At 40.5% G+C, this 20,661-nt stretch overlaps 2 protein-coding genes and 1 pseudogene across 3 annotated transcripts; 1 reads left to right on the top strand and 2 right to left on the bottom strand.

Moving 5' to 3' along the window:
- Positions 1-4,392: 4,392 nt before the first annotated feature.
- LOC145416877 (uncharacterized) lies at positions 4,393-5,846 on the bottom strand. Its single transcript, XM_080285743.1, has one exon. It carries the CDS (start codon positions 5,844-5,846, stop codon positions 4,578-4,580), a length of 1,269 nt encoding a protein of 422 aa, XP_080141869.1. The 3' UTR covers positions 4,393-4,577.
- Positions 5,847-5,963: 117 nt separating this feature from the next.
- Positions 5,964-11,215, bottom strand: LOC145416878 (sorting nexin-24-like). Its single transcript, XM_080285744.1, has 3 exons — positions 11,063-11,215; positions 9,939-10,123; positions 5,964-6,195 (listed from the first exon to the last, which is right to left on the bottom strand). The coding sequence occupies exons 1-3, from the start codon at positions 11,210-11,212 to the stop codon at positions 5,982-5,984; spliced, it is 549 nt and encodes a 182-aa protein (XP_080141870.1). The 5' UTR covers positions 11,213-11,215; the 3' UTR covers positions 5,964-5,981.
- A 3,009-nt stretch (positions 11,216-14,224) lies between these two features.
- Positions 14,225-19,186, top strand: LOC145416983 (glutathione peroxidase-like; annotated as a pseudogene). Its single transcript, XR_013900373.1, has 5 exons — positions 14,225-14,237; positions 16,491-16,678; positions 17,704-17,838; positions 17,950-18,093; positions 18,447-19,186. The product of XR_013900373.1 is annotated as a glutathione peroxidase-like (transcript).
- Positions 19,187-20,661: the final 1,475 nt, after the last annotated feature.

Raw genomic sequence — 20,661 nt, 5'->3', positions numbered from 1 at the left:
TTCCTTTATGAGTGTTGTAGTTATGCATGGGTTTGTTTCTTTTACATTTGGTTGACAGAAATTGCTCTATGGAAATTCATAAACGGTTAAATATACATAAACTGTATATGTATTCAACATGTGCCTCTGTCATTTGAAGTTTGTAGCTGTCTTTCAATATTATATCTCTGGCAGTGGTATGAATGTTTTGTTGGATTTACTTATTATATATAACCCGCCACAGATAAGTACACTTTAATCAAAAATTACACATTTCTGAAACTATCCACCATATTTACAGGAGTATGTAATGAATACTGGCAGCAACATTTGTTAAAGCACAAAACTGTCTCAAACATTTCCGGAATAAGGAATCAGTGTTTATCTAAGGGCTAAAAAAAATGGCTACAAATGTGTTTACAAAACTGCTTCAATTTCTTCTCAAGTACTTCACCCAGTTCTTTACTCTGAATGCTTATTTTAGATGTGTATATATGTTATACTACTATTTTTTTATACAGTTTCCATACTGAGTATTGAATATCCAATATATTGCTTTTATGCTCTATTTATTTAATAAAAGGATCAATTACATACTCTTTGTCTTTGGCTTATGGTTCCTGCTTAAGATGTTAATGGGTACAAATATGTCAAGCTAGCAACACATATGCAATAAGTGATTCCTGAATTCTTTTGTTTCTCAGTTGCTAGCCATCAGGTCTTGCACAGTAACACTCCATATCTACAAAATAGCTTGGAACAAAATTAATCCTTTATTTTTATTAAAGGTGCTCCAACCAGTCATGCCCTAAAAAGGTCAAATTCTGAGGGGTGGTTGGGGTTTACTGCTAACATAATGCCGCTAAAGGGTACCGTAAGTAGCCTAACTGGTCCGGACTGAGGAGACCAGCCCTGGGCCCTTATTCTCCTGACAGGGAAATGCTGGAAAGGACGAGGAATGGAATATGAATTTGCCAAATTTTATCCTGAGAAATGAATATGAAGCTTATATACTGCATTAATGCTGTTGGTTGGAGCTTTTGCATAATCAAAGTTTAATGCCTGCAGTTTAATAAATAATACTGGAAAAATACACATGACACAATGGTCACAAGGACTGGCAAAAAGCTGTAAAACAAGCTAATGTATCATCATATCAGATGCCGGTGATAATATTTGGAGCCTTACTCCATAATCATCAATATTTTATTCTATGTACAACAACCATTATTTCAGGATTAAAAATCAAAATGTTAACTAGAAAAAAAAGCTTTGCTAGTTATTTTCACTCCTCAGAAAAGGAAGTTTTGGTAAAATGATGTTTTACAGATATGGAATTTCACTGTACAGCAAAAATTCTCTACATACATAATACTGTAAGTGTCTTTCAAATTCAAAACCAAACTACAGTATATTAACAAAAGGCTGAATATAATTTTTCTCTTACAGTATACTGGCTACATTGATATAGAGAGTTCATTAGTATATACTGTATTTGTCATTCACTATGGTACAGTATACGAGCAGTCCTCATTATAAGTCAAAGTTGTGTTCCACTGTATCACATCCTTTTCCAAGCTATTGGTACCAAAAATTTGAAGATATTATCTGCATGCGTAACAATGGAGCTGTAGTGGGCAATTTTTCTGTAATTTACTGTGCAATAAAAGCAAAAAAGAATGTCACAAAGGCAGCTTATCATAAGGACTTACTTACTGTGTAGATTAATTTCATGCATGTTCCCTTACATTCATAATTACTATTTCTAACAAATCAAAAACAAGGAACTGTATACCATAGCTACATAGTATACTTTTAAGTATTCACTTTGAGCTTTACACAGTGCTGAACGACACTACTCTGTGCACTGTACACACAAATCACTAAACTTATGTTAACCCTTTCCAGATGAACAAATTTATACAACTTATAACTGCCAGCATAAGATTATTATTTCATTTAGCTTAACCTCTTCAGTCACATGACTTCATTTTCATTTTATTCTTGCAGCCACCAGATGATTTTACTCAGCTAAAAAGAAGTAGTGAAAGCAGTTTAAAGGTTATGTTCAACTCCTCCAGTTTAAATTTAAGCAATAATATTTTACAAAATTAACAGTATGAAGAGGTCAAGACAAATGCTTCATGGAGATGGATGTAAAAACAATATAAATCAGCCTCTTCAGTTCAATGACATCTTCTAATTTTCCTCTTACTGCCACAGAATAATTTTACATGGTTTAAGCAAGCTAGGTACTATATTATGACGGGGTTAATATCTTCAGCTGCCAGTATCCCCTTCAAAATTTTTAATGCAATCTCAACAGGCAAAGGCTTTAAAAACTGATTCATAAACATCTGTGAAAGCCATGCCCTTTAACTGTCCTTCTTCCACAGACTTCAATGAATAATATTACACAAGACTGAAGAGATTCAACTTCATTAACACTGACTAATTTTTTAATGTTCTATTCTTATCCATTCTCTCCAAGTGACCCTAAAATCGAAGCAAACCTTTTTTCACTCTTTGATGAAGTATCTTTCTAACACTTCCAGTTAATACCAGCCTGTTGTGTTTGAACTGTTACATATCAAGGCTTCCACAGCAGAAACCATTTATCTTCCTTAAATTACACTGTTTTCTTCTTTAAACAGCTTCCCCTCCCAGAGCATTTACCTCAAGATACTCAAAATCCCCTACCAGTTCATAAGTGACTTCTTTCAAGTGACTCTACTTCAGCTCAAACATTTGAAGTTAATATTGAAACTGCATGGCTGAAGTACCCCAGGCTTATCAAATCAACTAACCTAACACAATCAAAAGATCTTATAATATTTGATACTTATGAGAAATCTACAGAATATATGAATAATAAGTAGAGTATCATACTGTAAGTTCCAACATCACAAGCATTTGAGACAATGCACTTCAACACAAGACAGTATAAATTGTTGTTCACAAAGTGTATCAAATTGTTCATTGCATTCAGTCAAATCAAGCATATGTTTAAAGTCTACGCAAGTAGTTCTGAACTTTTTATGGAATACGAGAAATAAGTAAATTAAAGAGTTGGAAAGAACCATTAATTTTAGCAAAACAGAATCAAGTCTGGAATTTTGACAGTATGCCTATAAAAACTGAAAAAGAATGAAATATTCTACTCCTCCTCTCGTTAATAAACATGATCTTTTATCAATGGGAGAAATATGATACTACACCACCAAACCTCAACATCGGGTGGAAAGGTTAAGTGGGAAAAATACTGCATATGGCTGTGGCCAGCACAAGACTTTTTTACAGTAATCAGCGTGTGATTAACCCACTGAGCCCAAGGATATCATCCTCATTCCAGTCTTGCCATCTGTTGACAGTCTTATTCAATTTTGGAAGAGCTTATTATACTTGACAGGTGTGATGCAGCCTTAATAAATCATTTCAATATAAGAGGTCTCTCCTGGGCTGAATGTAACTGCCCGACTGTAGCAAGAATAAACTAATAGGATGTCATCTAGATGTTAGGACTTAATGATGCAAATTTACATTGCACCTGAGTGTGTCTGATCCACTCATACATCACATAAACTAAACTTGGGCTCAAAATTAAAAAATAATTAGTGTGTATATTGGTACATTAATAATGCACACTAATGTTAATTTCTGACTATACCAATGGGCATCAGCTGACAATACAGTAACAGCTAAACACATCAGCACCTGTACATCTCAAAACTGAACTGCAATTAAACGTTACAATTTCCAAATACCTGTACAGCTAAACATTTTCTCCTGTTAATCAGTCTTTTGCATACCTAATCCTATTGCTCAAGTATTTGAAATCCTGTAATTTGGTCATTAACAGGATTTTCTGCCAATTCTGCTCCAAAAGACAGCATGGGTATAAACGTACTTTCAGTTCATTACCACTGTAACAACTACTGTACATTAGTAGGAACTTCTTACAATTTTTTAAGATGTGACAGTGCACCATCTGCTGTCTTCTCTCAAGAGTAAGTGCCATGAACTGTTCAATAAGAAAGTACAGACCCCTAACACTCCACAAAAATTCTCTGCTTTCAATAATATCCATGCTAAGCAAAAAATAATATACAGAACACAATGCTCCAGTTTCATACAAAAGTTGTTCTGTGCTCAATAACATGCCCAATAAATGCATCCCTCCCAATTATGAACTTTCTGGGGCAATATACTTTAACATAGAACCATAGTTTACTGAGGTTTAATTCAATGAAAAGGCTATTAATCCATATTATTACTCAAACAGCACAGTGCTACTTGAGCAATAACTGTCAAAGTGTAACTGTGCATAACACAAGTAATACGTTCATTCTCAACCAAAAGCCCACAGGCTGATGTGAAGAAGGTCATGAAAAGACTCCGAACCCCGATAAAGTTCTCTATACGGGGGCATCATCTTAATTCCTAAGGGGGGGTATGCATGGTGTAAAACTGTACCAATATCATCTGCATCAAGTATTAGTTAACAGGAGACTTCATGTTAACAGACATCATTCTCTTTCCCTTTGCCACCTTTCAAATGAAAGTTCTTTATGGCAGCCCAGTTTTCAGTGACAGTGAAGCTAAGCAGTGATAGGGAGTCGTTTGTAGCTTTGGTGGGTGTGGAGTGTGTGGGCACGCAAGCAAGCCAGGCCACCAAGGAGAGATACAACAATCATTAGGGGCATCATGGAATTCCATCCAAAATATGCAGCAGCAAGGGCAACCAATGGGCCTTCTAATACTGTTCCCAGAGATCCCATGCCATTCACAACCCCTGTGACAGCTGCTGCTGCTCCACCTTCACGCTCACCAATATCTGCTGCCACTGCCCCAGCCAGCAGTACATCTGGGCCACAGTTGAAGGCCCCAGCCACCACCAGGAACACAGCATGGAACACTGGGCCCCAGGCTGCTGTTAGGATGAAGGCCACTAGAGCTAAGGCAGACCCTGTGACAGACATGGCACTAGTAAGTAGTGCACGGCCACCCAAGCACCTATCTACTACCACACCAATGAGTGCACTGCCACCCACACCACCCACCTCAAATGCAGTAGAGGCAACACCAGAAGTAACCTGTGAGTATCCTAAGGATCGCATAAGGTACAAAGGAAGCCAGAACATGAGAGCATAGCGGACAAACTTCACACAGAACATGGCTACAGAGATTTCAGGTATGAGGGGTATGCGCCAAACTGTCAGCATTGACATGCGTGTCTCACTGGTTGGTTTGGACTGACTGGCCGCAGCCCGGCCTGGTACTACCAAGCCACAATCATTTGGGTCTTGACCGAAGGCCCACACTACTACCCCCAGCGCAGCCACGCAAGCCGCTGGGGGCCAAAAGATGGATCGCCACCCAAAGGCTGCCTGAAGCCATACTGCTAAGCCAGTCCCTGCAAGGCCACCCACAAAACAGCAAGTGCTGAACAGCCCAAACACAGAGTTTCTTGACGCATCTGAAAACCAAGAGGCCAGCAGAGCACAACTTGCTGGCCAGCACAAAGCCTGACCTGCCCCACTTACAACCAACATAACAAGGAAGGGACCAAATGACTGCACCATGCCCATTGGGGCTGTAGCAGCTGCAGAAACAAGCAGCCCCCCTGCTAAAGTTAAACGTGGCCCAAGATGATCCCCGAGGGATGAAAGGGTTAGAGAAACCCCTGCATAAGGAAGAAGCAAAGCAGTATCTGCCCACCCCAAGTGACCAGGTCCCACTTTCAGTTCATTCTCTAGGTCACCCTTCACCACACCTAGTGTCTTGCGCAGCAGGTATGTTGATCCATAAGCCAGCCACAGCACTGTAAACACAAGCCACTGCCATATACGCAACTTCCTCCCCTCCATTGTACCACTTTTTCCTTAGTCACAAATATCAATCCAACAAGCCACAACAACCTTGTCTTTTGTTTTCCCTACATGAACAAAATTATATCTTATCTTTAAGCTGTATGTTCCACTCATCCCAGAAGCATCATGAAGTTAGGCAGGCATGCAAAATGACTGATCATAAAGAGCAGTGAGAACCCCTTTGGTGATGGTGCTTGGGAGGTGAGGGTGGGAATGTGGGGTACCAGGGCAAGAGTGTGGGGTGCTACAGATATGAGGGGTGGGGCAGCAAGTGTGGGGAGCAATGTAAGGATCGCGAGGGTATACCAGTATAGGCTGGTGAGAAGGGCTGATGCTCTCCTCGCACCTGCAACAATAAAAATTTTATATTAGCGGAATGTCTTCATACAGCATCCACTCCATTATCAATCCAATACTGCTGCATCTGAAGCATAGGAGGTTCAGGGCCAGTCCACTCAGTTCACACATTTAAGGTGAGAGTGATTTGTTGCTCACTCCTTACAGCATTATGTGAGCAACAAACCCAACCATCCTAATGAATTACATCCCTCTGGGCCATATCCAGTTAGAGTGCCTCACTAGACCACTAAGTGTCAACTGCTGCTTTTTATTTTTTTTTATTGGTCCTAATAAAATGTAATACCTCTTCCAGAACATAACATTACTTCAGGGTATACAAGTAGCTGATGAAGTATGGGGCAAGACATATAAGTAGCTACTGAAGTCTGTGGTGACCCACTCTCCTTCTTTTCAATGGAACACTGCCTTGCCACAGTGACAAGTTTGCAGATATTCATGTTCAGTGAAGTAAGCTGTTCTGGGATGGTTCACTATCAAAGCATCTTGGATACACCTTTCAGGAAAGTAATCACATTCATTAATTGTTTGGACCTAGTGTTTTTAGGTTTATGTATTTGAAGTTTTATCAACTCCTTATAGCAATTAACAGTGCCAACGGATGCTATGCAGCTCTGGCGCTGCTGGTTTGCCATCAAAAAGTAGTCTGGGTCAACTTTTTTAGTGGCCATTTTCCATTAGTATCACCAACCTTACCCAAGGCCTATGGTTTAAATCTGGATTTTACCTTCTCCTAGGCCAGCTGCCAGCCAAGGCCAATGAGCCCAACCCACCAGAGGGAACAGACTGCTGTTGTGCACAGGAGATATACTATATAAAGTAGTGCAAGCTTGGACTTTGATGATGTAAATGTCAATGAGTTCAGCATGTGTGTGTTGTGTGAGGATGGCTACCAGGCTTTTGACGACACACTCTTCCATGATGGTTCCTCCCAGGAATTACAGTAAACATCCACCGCCTACACACAAATTTCTCTCCTAATAAAAATGGCAACACCAACTTCGGAAACTAATGAAAAATGACACAGACAATAGCACTGCATCTATGATGAGAATACATGAAACTGGTAAACATCACTTCTAAAACATGTTCAACTATACCCTTCTTACTTTAATCTGGCCTTAAACTGACATCTCTCCATATTAAGTACAATGATCCCTTCCTCTCTCTCTTTTTTTTTTTTTTTTTAATTAATGCAAGGAAGCAACGTTGGGTCTGGTTAGTACTTGGATGGGTGACCGCCTGGGAACACCAGATGCTGTTGGCATCCCTACGTGTCAAGTGGGGTTGGTGGAGGATTAGTGCCCCTCCCTGTAAAATAATTAACTCTAAGCCCTTGACCACCCCGTTTGGGATACATGGCGTCTGGCAATGAATGAATGAAAAAAAAGAAGGATCAATGGCCAGAAGCCAGCAAGATCGTTCTCTCCAAGAAAAAACAGAAACAAGATAACAGAGAGTGGACTCATCTATGAGATGGAGACAACCTGCACTTCGAAGTTCCAACCCACATTAATAATGAAGGATATCACTGGGCTGACTATTTAGCTCCTATGCAATGACTAAAATCTGGAATGCATTATATGCCATCATTAATTCTGTACTGTCCCATTAGGACAGTGAATGGCTGAGTCTTGTCTATTTTGTCCTGACATTTGAAATACAGTATAGAGAAGTATATGTCACACGTGGCAGGTGGGGGCATACACCATCCATTCACAATGTAGCTAGTGCTACCCTATGGTGACTACACTAAGTGACAAGCCAAATGGGCTCTTGTAGCCCAGGAAGCCAGATGCTATACTGGGTGGTAACCATATTACCAAATGGATACCTGGTAGTCTGGTAAGCTAATATGTCTCAACTGGATGTGGCTCCAGTGGGTTTACAACCAAGGAATGGTTGGGGTGTACTGCTCACATTCAGTGCCACTCTTGCCTTAATTATCTGGACTGGCCACCTAGCCCTGGGCCCCTATACTTCTGCTTGGGTGATAGAGGACTGGATGACAGATAGAACAGGCATATATACCATATATATATCACATAATGATACAATAATATAATTATCACCAGACCAATCGCAGTATACCTGTTCACTTGGTGGTATGACAGAAACTGCTGCCACTACACCTGTCTTCCTCTCACACCTGCACCTTACACAGCTGTGAGCACACCTTCACACATCCAGTTCTCACCAGTACTCATTATAGCCCCGCCTCCTCTATGTTCTCTCTCTCTCTCTCTCTCTCTCTCTCTTTTTTCTATTTATTAGTCTACCTTTTTTCTTTCTTTTCTTTTTACAAGTGTATTTAGAATAAAGCCCAATATATAATGATAATCAGGTAAAAGGGAATCATTAAAGTCTCTTGAATGTTGCTGTTCTTATGATTTCAACACCAGTCACAGCTACAATTAACACATTTCTTTACATAATAATCCCACAATGAGCATATAGCTAGTACACCCTTTTCTTATATGCCCTTGGATTGCATGAATCACGATTTATAGGTCAATATAAACGTCCACCCCAATTCCATCTGCATTGTTTCAATTCTGTTTACACAAAAAACTGCTGACCAACATACTATATTTGCATATCAATATTCAAAACACTCACCAAAAGACAAGTGATTTTGAAGGTTCTGAAGCCTAGTCTCAGTCCTTGCAGAATTAAAGGCACTGCTTATATGTTTTGCTCTACCCCCTCAGTCTCGGATACCTCACTCCCCCAAACAACTATGACTTCATCATCATTCATGGAGAGTTAAAATTCCACTTACTAGCCATTTACTCCTACCCCAACCTAGGTTGCCTCTTCATCTGTCTGCATTTCTATTTGACCACGTGGAATACTACAGCACCAACATGGCTCCAACCAAGACCCCTACTGTCAAACACAGTCGTGTGCTCACCAACCTGAATGAGTGTTTTGTCATCGTCTGGTCGGGTGACAATTGTACCAATGATTAACGAATGCTCTTAACGCACGATACTGTCTCGGCACCAGTTTTACATAATGCACATCTTAGTTTGCACTAAGTTAGGTACGGTAGGTTATTAACATTAGGGGATCTTGGGGTTGAAGCCCCCAGTTAGGTTTCAGTGCTTCCAGTTAGGCTTCCACTGCTATTTATGGTTTCATATTGTATACATTTCAGTTTGTTTTCATGTGGTGACATCATGTCCAGTCAGCAGGATTGGCAGTAAACACGCTGCCGGAGGTGTCTAGGCGGCTTTCTGTAACATTGCTAAGTAGGTATATGTATTTCACTTGTTCTCCAATATTTTTTTGATCGAAAATCAAATGTCAGTCATCTGAGATGTATATACTGTAGCTAGTACTAAAAAAATCTTCCTTGAGAACACCAGTCTATAAGAAAACAGCTCAAATCCCTATGTCACTTTCAGTTCTGTTTCTATCTTTACTGAATAATTTATGAATGACAAAGGTGGTCAGGAACCTAACCCCCTTATTTCTTAACAATCTTATGGGAAAAATAGGTTCCTTATTCAACCAATTCATTACTCAACCACTTTTTATGGAGCATATCCCTGTCGAATAGTGGGAGAGAGGTGTACACTCATTTCTACCCTCTGATCAACTGGCTTTTTACCCCAGATCTTTCATATACACTATCTCTAATCTCATCTATCTTAGCACACACAAATTAAAACAATTCATCCTTTCCAATCTGGCAAAGAATACAGTAATGCACAGTACAATACTTACTGAGGGATGGGAGGCTGGTAGTTCTGGACCTGAAGAAATGTGAGGAGTGGCTGTGGACAGGGCTGGATGAGCAATGCAGAATGGAGCCAGTGTTCAAGACCTGCTCTCCGTGTCTCAAGAGCCTTGGTTGAAGTGTTTCGTAGCAGCTTTGGAGGAAACTCTGCTGTTGCGTACACCTTTCGCAGCTAAGAGAGAGGGAAAGCAATTTCTAGTGTATAAATTACTAACCAATGTTCAACACAGCAATTCTGATAGAGACAAGAGGGGTAATTTTGCTAATGGATGACGTAAAATATACAAGATGCAAGATCCAGCTCCTTCTGCAACATGTCCTTCCAACAATGGCTACAGACCAGCACATTCTGCCTTAACTCCTCAGTCTAAAATTATGGTATGTTAAGATTTTCACCCTGTCGTTGGTCGGCAAAAATATCTTGCAATTTCGGGTCTCTAGAGTCCAATATATGCTGTATACTCTGTACACACTGCAGAACAACACATCCCAAACCACAAAATACTCCTAGCTATCAGTACAGCAACCAATAAGAGAGGGTATCAAGTACAACCTTAATCCATTGAGGACTGAGGAGGACTGAGACAAATAAAAATTCTGTTCTGGCTATTTTACAGTAATGGTATTCACTTCAGTGAAGCAAATCTAATTCCAATTACTCAATCAGGATGGCTGGAAATTTTACAATTCTATCTAGACAACTAAAATCTGTTAATCAGCTGGATGAAGCACCTTAATTGTGAAGTTTAGCCCCTTAACTTCAGTGACATCTTTCTTACCGGTATATTATTCTTACTACCACCAGACATTTATTATAATGTACCGGTATTTTAATATTCAGTTTAGGGAGAAACATACAGTTGTAGATGGATTAATGGAAACTGTTTCTGACCTCTTCTCTACACAATAACTCTCTAAGGCTGAATAAAATCTTCCCACAATAAGATATTATACTGCACAGAACAATATGCACATTATTATTTACTAAAAATCAACAAATCAATTCAGTATATTATTGCAAGTACTGCAGTTATTAAATAATGTACAATGAAAAGTCTGTAAACATGAATAAAAAACAAAAAAAAGCAGGGGGAGGAAAGCAGAGACCTACCTCCTTGTAAAGACTATGAAAAGCAGAGTACCGCTTTTCTAGCTTGTGTACACGGCCAATGTAGCACACCTCTACCACGTACACATAATGAGCACGGCCTCCTTCACCTTCCACCTGACGATATCGTGGGATGTATGCTCGAATCATCATGCATTTGCTCTGTTGGGTAGCAGAACACGTTATCACAACAATGAAAAACAGTAGTTATTTTTCAACATAATTATTTCCAACACTAAAAACTACTACTTATTGTGTTATGGAGTCAAAATTGCACCCAATGAATTTAAATGATAAAAAGCTCTCAACGTAATGTTTATAAACTTATTAATACAATTCAGTAGCTACTCAGTATACAGATGCCACATATAACTAGCAGAGATGCACAGACCTCACATGAATGGATAACATACTCAGTAGGAATACAAAAAAAAATTATCGTTACTCTAGGAGACTCAAGCACCAGCATTCAAGGCAAAGGCATAACTCTGACTGATATATCTTTATATACCACATCCATATCACTATCAATGAAGTAGGAAAGGGCTACACAATACTGGTATATAAAAAATTAAAATCATCTGCATAAAATGATTATATACTGCTATTGTTGCTTTTGAAACTGATGGGTTTAGGTGTAAGAGACACTGGAAATGAAGAAACAGTGTATGAATTTATTATCATCTCTAAAATTACTCTTTTAAAAATTACGGTAGCTATGTTTTATTCCTTGATCAAGCCAAGTGTTTCCTAAAGCATAAAAAAATAAAAAAATAACTCCATGCATCACATCAGATGTGACGTACAAAAAATTAAAAGCACAGATATGAATAATTAGATTGCAGGGTAATGCATACTCATAAGAACAGTAGTGCTGTACTAGGAAAGGTTGTTGTTGTTGTTGTTGTTGAGTAGGGTAGCTGCAACATCTGTCTGGCCACACAGACTCATCAACCACAGGTAAGTGACCACCCAGGTGGGGCTTTCTCAAGCAGTGAACAATATTCCTTGTGGCAGACAGTACGTCGCCACAGCAAAGCGAGGGGAAGAGTGTGGTTTGGTTCCCAAACACCGAAGTTATGTCTCTCCATCCAGTAAACAGAAGCACCACAGAAAACAGCACTTCAGCCTAACCTAGCTTAACCACACCAAACCTAACATAACCTACAGAAAATTCAACCAGACTAAATAGGTAAGGACGTGTGATAAAAACATAAATAAACTCATCCAGTTCCCCTGAAAAGATCATTCTTCTTTCAGCTTTCATCTTAATACAACTGATCATGCATAAAATTAGCATCCTAAAACATCTGTGAATTTATGAAAGTAAAATATAGAGAACAGAAACACTGCTCAATTCTGAAATAACCTCCAGAACAAGACAAATAGTAATAACAGTAATAAAGTACTTACCATTCCGATAATAATAATGCAAAGGCTAGTTGGTTGTTTGGTTGATGTGTTCTTATTCTGAATACTTCAAATACTGTACAAATTTCCCATCAAATCTGCCTGGGTCACACGACACTCTCCAGTTCGTCATCATACAGGCCATGCATAGCCTATGGTAGTAGAAGTACCACCTCTCTAAGCCAATGACATGTCCTTTATTTCTTTCTGGCCAAATACTGCCAAATTTACTCAGTTTAGAAGGTGCTTTAAGCCTTGGGGAACTGATGTAGTTTTCACTGACCCATTCACTACAAAGATATCCCCAAACGAAATAAGTTTGGATTAAAAAAAGAAAAATGAAACCTCCCATCAACTGATTGGGTTACTGATAACCTACCGTATATTACACAGTTCAGCCTTATCTGTAAAACCTCACACAAGCATAGCTACTGCCAATTTAATACAATGACAAAATTACCAATCATGTTTACTCTTCATGAATTACTTCTTGCCCACAATCGTCTTCACGCTTCGTTTGTCTTCTTAGTGCCCCACAGAAAGCAAAATCACTTTAAAAACCGGCTATAACACTACAAATACGTGACAAAAGCCTCCTGACTGCTCGCCAAGGGACCGATAAGCCCCAGCTGATAAGAATAATCACAAATCCCCTAACATACTTTACCTGCAAATGGGGTGTTGTCACTATTTTTGTTTACATACACCCAGTATTGCCAAACACCAGCTGCAGTGGTGCCAGGTGAACTCAGCCAAATGCCATTAGATGCGCTCTTGAAATTTCCCTTTTTACCATGAAATTTCTTAGACTTTGCTACACTGTATATATGCTAGCTAAAGTACTGACAGCTTCATATTCTCATCTTAAATGCCAGGACCAACTTTCTTAGCCCCGGGCTCCTACGCTCCTCATGGGGCAACGTAGGATTAGATGATGGATGGATGGATGGATGGATGGATAAAGTACTTTATGCTTTTTCAACACTAGGCTCTTTTAATCACAGGAAGTGCAGTACAAACCTTAAAGTCTAATAATCCGAGTCCTCCGCTATCCTCTTGAGATGGCTTAACACAATCTTGAAATCATAGCAGGTATTATCAGCAAAAGCTGTTTTTGCATGCATCACCCCACTGAGAGTTGATGTGTTTAACTGGTTCCAAAGTTTTGTTACATTAATCCTCAAGTTGGCTGTTCCACGTAAGTTGGCACTTAACTTGGGACTTGAGTTGGCACATAAGTTGCACTTAGGTGCCTCCACTCGTGTGGCACTTAAGTTTCAGTGAAGTTGGCACCGAAGTTGGGACTTCAGTTGGCATTTAAGTTGGGACTTAAGTCAGGGGTTAAGTTGGCACGTAAGCTGGAACTTAAGTTGGGTCCTAAGATGGCATGTAAGTTGGGACTTAAGTTGGCACATAAGTTGCACTTAAGTGTCGCCACTTAAGTGGCACTTATGATGCTCTTAAGTTGGCACTTAGGTGGCACTAATTTCATGAGAGAGGTGAGTCCCACTGTGATGATATGGTGAGAGGAGAGAGACGAATTGACGAGAGAGCTTAAGTTCAGTTGGCCACATATTAACCTGGAACAGCATCAATGTGTAGCCTAGATGTTTAGCGTTTGGTACGCTTGACAACCTTGGCACAATCACAAGTTTGTTGGTGGCACTGAAATGATGAAAGGAAGTATCTAATATTAGCTGAAATGATCAAGTAACTGTGATCCATGAACGTCGGAATTTGTAGAACCTTCACTGTCTCACTGTACCAGGTTCATGTATGGCCAACAGTGCCTAAATTCAGTACAAGAAAAAGAGAAGTATATATATGAAAAGGAAGTGGAAAGTAGAGTGCCTCAGGGTTGGAAAGTTGCTGGTGTCATGAAGGCCTTGATACGAAAGAGGTCTGAGTGTGGCAGCTGTAAGGGATTTGCATGGGGGAGTGTGAGTGACAGTTTTGGATGTAAGCCTTTTGTATGGCACGAAAACGAAGAGTCAAGAGTTAGAGCAATAGACATTTACCTGAGGAGAGTGTGTGTGGAGTGCGGAAGGTGGATGAAATAAATAATGTGACTCGATGAAAGTGTGGAGAGCGTGTGACCCATTTCATTAGGCTTTGCTGTCGAGAAGTTGTCCCACTATCATCTATCTTCATATAATAATAATAATGATAATAATAATAATAATAATAATAATAATAATAAATCAAAATACAGTAAATATAAAAGGACACCCGTTTGGTTCCCATGCAGGCGTACCATCCTTCAAAAACATGATAATATATTCTGATAAGCACCTCAGAAAACATGTGCAGTTGGCTCTTTTTAACTAAACTCCTTTACTCTAACCTGACCTAAAATTTCCCTCTCTCTCTCTCTTGAATGCTGAGTTATGACGATAGAGCAGCACTAGACGAAACTAGGCTCTGAGAACTGATACAGAGAGGATGTAGAGCCGTAACACTGTCTTTTTTGGCACTGAGCTACGTGAATTACGCCACAGAAAGTCGAAAATCTAGGCCAAGTTAGAGTAAAAAGAGTTTAAGTGGGAATATTCGCCCTTTTACAGTTAATTTTCCACAACTCCAAGGCAGAAAAAAGTCACTAGCATGGTTCAGCATCCTTTTCATGGCACTTCTTCATGATTAGCGCCGTATTCTAGCGTTAATCTACTGTTACTCGTATGACTCAAGGTTTAAGGTGGAGGGATGATAGTTTTACGCCTAGATGAAGTGAACAGCGTATAGGTGGAGGTTTGTGTTCTTTTGCACGTTATTTTTGTCGATGGCAGAATAAGACAATACTACGGCACTCCATCCTTTGCACAGCACTTCTTAACGAGCATCACATTCTGGTGTTGACTAGAGAGAGAGAGAGATTGCAGACAGTCATAAGTTCTAATAAATCACTAAATCTGGTTCACATTTAGGCCATGTCCGTCACTTTCCTCCCTAATGCATCCTGTCAAAGAGAATAATTTACGGGCAGAGAAGCACATCAAGCCTCTCTCAGGTTAGAAATATTACCCAGATGACGAAAAGTGCGCAGTACAAGAGGTGAAAATACACAGATCTTTCTCGCTGACTGCACTTGAGGTTTCTGTCGTTTTTATTTTTATTTTTTTTAAAAAGTGAAATGGAGGCGCCTTGCTTTGAATTTACCCACTCCATGTAAGTGTGGGAAACTGATTGTGAGTGAAGGTTTAGACGAAGATGGTCATTTCTCAACAGTCATCAGCATTTCATCCTCTATGTCAGTGACCTGTGTTATATTTTGGAAACTTCTCGCTGGATTCTCTTCATATCATACAAAAAGATAGAGTATGAGTCCTAGTTTATGTCCTTATATATAAAACTGGCACATTGTATTTCACGAAAGGCAACTACTCTGTAAATACTGTATCTTGCAAACTACCTACAGGATCAGCTTCACTTCTTAAAGGAAGATAGTGTACGGGTCTTAGTTTATGCCCCTCTATATGAAATTGCCATACATATTAGTGCATATCTGTATATTCTTTACCATATGGTGGGGATACTTCTTTGCTAAGGGCTTGTTTAACTTTGGGTGAGACTCGTACTGAAGGGGTTAATGGAGGCTTTGTCTAACCCCTCGAACTCGAAAATCTATTGGCTGAGTAAAATCGTCTGAAGGTATGGAAAAAAATGAGGAGGAGAAAGAGGAGGAGGACGAGGAGGAGGAGGAGGATGGGAGGGCGACGAAGTGTGATGATAATAATAATAATAATAAGAAGAAGAAGAACGTAATTGGAGTGAACTGATTTTTAAAATCGTTTGAGGCCAGCAAGAAACAAAAATGGAATGCCAGTGGGAATTTATCGAACAAACACAAGGTATATGAACTGATAGAACCTACAAAGAAAACCGACAGGTGTATCTTCTCCCACAAGCAGAGAGAGAGAGAGAGAGAGAGGGAGGGAGGGAGTGGGGGATGTGTGGGTGCGTGTGTGACGGGAGTGGAGGGGAGACCTATAAATACCCCACTGATCCACGCACAGTCATACAGGCCAAAGCAAGCGAGACAACATGGCTGCACTCCTGCCCTTGCTGGTGGGGGCTGCGGTGCTGGGAGGAAGCGCTGGCCAGGTGTACAACAGGAGAGAATGTGGCGAGGTGGTGGGCGATTTCTACCAGTTCTCAGCAAACACACTCAATGATTCCACCCCCATCAGTTTCGAGGACTACAGAGGCCAGGTGAGTGGGTTTAGAGGATTGATGTTGATGATGATGATGATGGAGAATAATGTGGGGAGGTGGAGGGTGATTTTTACCAATTCTCAGTAAACACAATGACTCCACTCCCATAAATTGCGAGAGTTACGGAGACAGGGTGAGAGGGTAAATGAGGAAGAAATAATAATGGTGATAATGGATGGGGGAATGGAAGGAGAGATGTGGAGTTGAGGCGTGTGAGCTTCATCTATTTTCAGCCAACATACTTAACCCATTGATGTTTTTCTTTTTTTCGGGGGGTAGACTTAGACGTTTTCGAAAGGTAATAATGGGGGGAGCATCAGCGTACGACCATCCCCTTACTGCAAATCCTAATTTTTACCATGGGGTCTCCAGATACCCATTTTGACATACTCTGCTCGGTAACCCTTAAGGTGACACAAGACCACCTCTTAAAAAAAGTAAAATAAATAAATATCTACTTTTGATTTGATTCAGTGACTTTGTAAAGGTGTACAGAAGTGAGTTGCTGTGTATGAAGAGGATCCATCAGTGAAGAAAACATGATTACGAATGGGATAGGTTAAGTCAGGGTAAGTTTGGTTAGGTTAGCATTAAATAAGTTAGGTTAAGTTACAAGAATTTACGTTAGTCTTGGATAAATTGGCACTAATAAGTATAAGTGTAATTTCGATTAAAAAATGGAGTTATAAGATGGCGTCCGTCTGTCTTCGCTCAATAGAAGTTGGCATTCGTCTATCTTCGAGCACCACAAGATGGCTTCCGTCTGTCTTCGGCGCTGTTAGGGATTGTAAACAAGCACCGATATTTAAACGCCTTTCACCACTTAAATAAAAATACATAAAGACATCGAAACTTGAAGACGGAATCAGAAAACACTCAGAGAATTTCATGAAGAGCTGAGATTAAAAATAAATAAATAAATAAATAAAGGAGGAAAACTGTAAAATAAGGTGGTCCTATGTCTCCTTAAGGACTGCCCTCTACAGCACACCTTCTTACCTGTTATTTACCTTCTTCTCCAGGTGGTTCTGGTGGCTAACGTGGCCACCTATTGAGGCCTGACTGTGGCCTCCTACAATCAGATGAATGCACTTGCCGATATGTACGAAGGACAAGACTTCGTTATACTCGGCTTCCCTTGCAACCAGTTTGGCTTGGTGAGTAGTTAGTAGTAGTGGTAGTACAGTAGAAGTAGTGGTAATTGCTGTTGTTGTTATGATGACGATAATGATGATGATAATGATGATGATTATGATGGCCACTCACAGCAAGAGCCAGGTGCGACTGCCGCTGAGATCCTGAACGGCATCGCTTACGTTCGTCCTGGCGGGGGGTTTGTTCCCAAGATGACGCTGTTCGAGAAGACAGAGGTGAACGGCGAGAATGAGGACCCCATCTTTACGTTCCTGAAGGTATGGCACTCCTTACGTTCACTCGGGGACAAAAATTGGTCTTATTATTTTCGTCTCTGTTTCTCCTTTCCCTCTGTTGGCTAATATTCATGAGCTGAGGGAGGTTCGGTATGTTTCTCTGTCTGTAGGTGATTCTCTTTGGCATAATGTGTGAAGTCGACCCAGCGTTCATGTACGATGCTACTCACGTGGATAGCTCGTGTGTGGGGACAGGTAGAAGAGTTAATATTTTTTTTTCTCATCATATAGGGCTCAGCTCAAGCGGATATCTTGTGTGTGAGGAAAGGTAGACGAACCAGATATTCTTCTCTCATCTAGGACTCTATCTCACTTGGATGTTTTGTGTGTTGCAGAGCGGGTGCGAGTACACTGATGAAGTGTTCGAAGAAAACCTGTTCTACGAGCCATTGGTGATTGGCGACATCAACTGGAACTTTGAGAAATTCCTCATCGACAAGAATGGCAAGCCCTACACCCGCTACCACCCCGCTGTCACCAATGTCACGGACCTGACTGGGGACATTGACGACCTCCTGGCGGCTTGAGCTTCATCATACCCAGAGTTTTATTATTATGGATTGCGTTCACGCGAGCACCGAAATTAGCTTGTTTTGAAATACGGATATAAAATTTTGATATATAGATGCACAGTACTTTGGGAAAAATTTATAGGATAGAGGTTAGTGCTGCTCACTTCTCAACACCTATAAGGTAGTGCTGACGTCTCCCAAATGAGCAGCAGTCCACAGTCAAAAGAAAAGTGCAGATATATAAAAAAATAAATTATGTAGTGAAGTGAGCACCACTAACATATAAAGGTAAACTCCATTGTCAATAGAGATCGATAAATATTTAAAAATCAAGTAATTATCTTCAACCAAAGTAAATGTCGGTTTCAGAGGAGCTAATTTTGGTACTCGTGTGCAGTGTTGAAAAAGCTACCCCGTCTATCCCTTCCTCACCTCGTGGCTGCCAATCCATGACGATGCCTCCGAAAACCCTGAGGTGGGGGGCGTCTGAACTAGTGGTGAGGGGGGGTGAGGCCATCGTGCATTCTGGCAAAGACCCCCTTTCACTATAGGCAGCTGCGGGGTGGGGCTGGGTGGGACGGGGCGGGGTAAGAGTCAGATGGGTGTGAAAAGAGGCTGAGTGGGGAGTCATGTAGAATGTGTGATTAAATACTTCCCATGAATTCATTCCTGTGTTTTTCTCTCCCACTCATTCCTATACACTTCCCGTGAACTTAAAAACACGTACGGTATTATTTTACTCCTTGCAAGACATAGCGAAATAAGGAACCTAAAATACTGCATATCAATGAGGAATGATGTAACGATACGCCACTCTAATGGCAGTATGTTTCAATAGCTGGTGTGTGTGTGTGTGTGTGTGTGTGTGTGTGTGTGTGTGTGTGTGTGTGTGAGTACGCTTGTTATTCTCGTGTTTTCCATGATTTTTTAATTATTTCATGGTAACTTGTGCTATAAGCGTGTATGTGTGTGTGTGTGTGTGTGTGTGTGTGTGTGTGTGTGTGTGTGTGTGTGTGTGTGTGTGTGTGTATTCTTCCTCCCCTTTAACTCGACCTTCTCTCCTCGTTGCACCCGTGTTGCAGTGTGGACCAGCGTGAGGCAGCACAAAATTAAAACAACAGATCCTGGTCTCGGTTTACTTAGGGTCTTTCCCGGAACGATAAAGTACCACAACAGCTTTCAATCTCCTCACATCAAGGACGCATCGCTCGCTTTGCTCGCGTCCTTGATGTTTTACCGCCTGATGTTTTGTTTCCCTCGACTCGTGTGTGTGTGGTGTGTGTGTGTGTGTGTGTGTGTGTGTGTGTGTGTGTGTGTGTGTGTGAACAAAATAACTCAAGCGTTTTTATCCGAATTTTTGAAGGGATTTATTTTTTACCCCAAAGGAGGGAGCTATTGTTACTGAGTCTCTTTCCATTTATGTATGTATGTACGTATGCATGTATGTATGTAAGTAGGTAGGTAGGTAGGTAGGTAGGTAGGTATTTGAGGTGCCTGTGTGGATCTACCTACCTACACGACTTCATTATATTATTGCAAATCTCATTAATCATGCTCTCGACATAAAACCCCAGCTTCCCATCTATTGACATACACCCAAACTCCCTTCCTGCCCAGAGTTGCATTCCATCACCCGAGTCATATGTTTTTTGTTTTTTTAATCCCTAGAGTCGGTTCCAGTTGCCTATTAATATTACATTCCCCATCCAAAATTTTTCTAGAACGTAAAAAAGGGAGTCATAAAAATATAAGAGGGTAGGAAGAGGGGATGACTGCAGTAGGATAGTTGGACCAGGCTAGGCAGCTCCTACAAGTGTGACTAAAGTCCTAGAATAAGATAGGGATAGCAAATTAGAAGTACAGCGGGTAGGAATTAGTAAAACACGTTCTCACAGTCTCTATAATTTGTACTAAGCATGATATTAAGAGCCAGTGTAGCATCCTTTTCTGTATTTGATTAGCCTAGTCTTCCCCCCTCCGTCCCCACCCCCAGCATCAGCCAAAAGTGAGAGAGTTCGGCCAGAATGCACAATGGCCT

This window comes from Coenobita brevimanus, chromosome 108 (assembly GCF_032717465.1).
Source record: "Coenobita brevimanus isolate Jiangsu-jjx chromosome 108, ASM3271746v2, whole genome shotgun sequence".
NCBI lineage: Eukaryota > Metazoa > Arthropoda > Malacostraca > Decapoda > Coenobitidae > Coenobita > Coenobita brevimanus.
The sequence above is the reverse complement of the archived record's forward strand: the minus strand, read 5'-3'. Positions and strand labels throughout refer to the sequence as shown.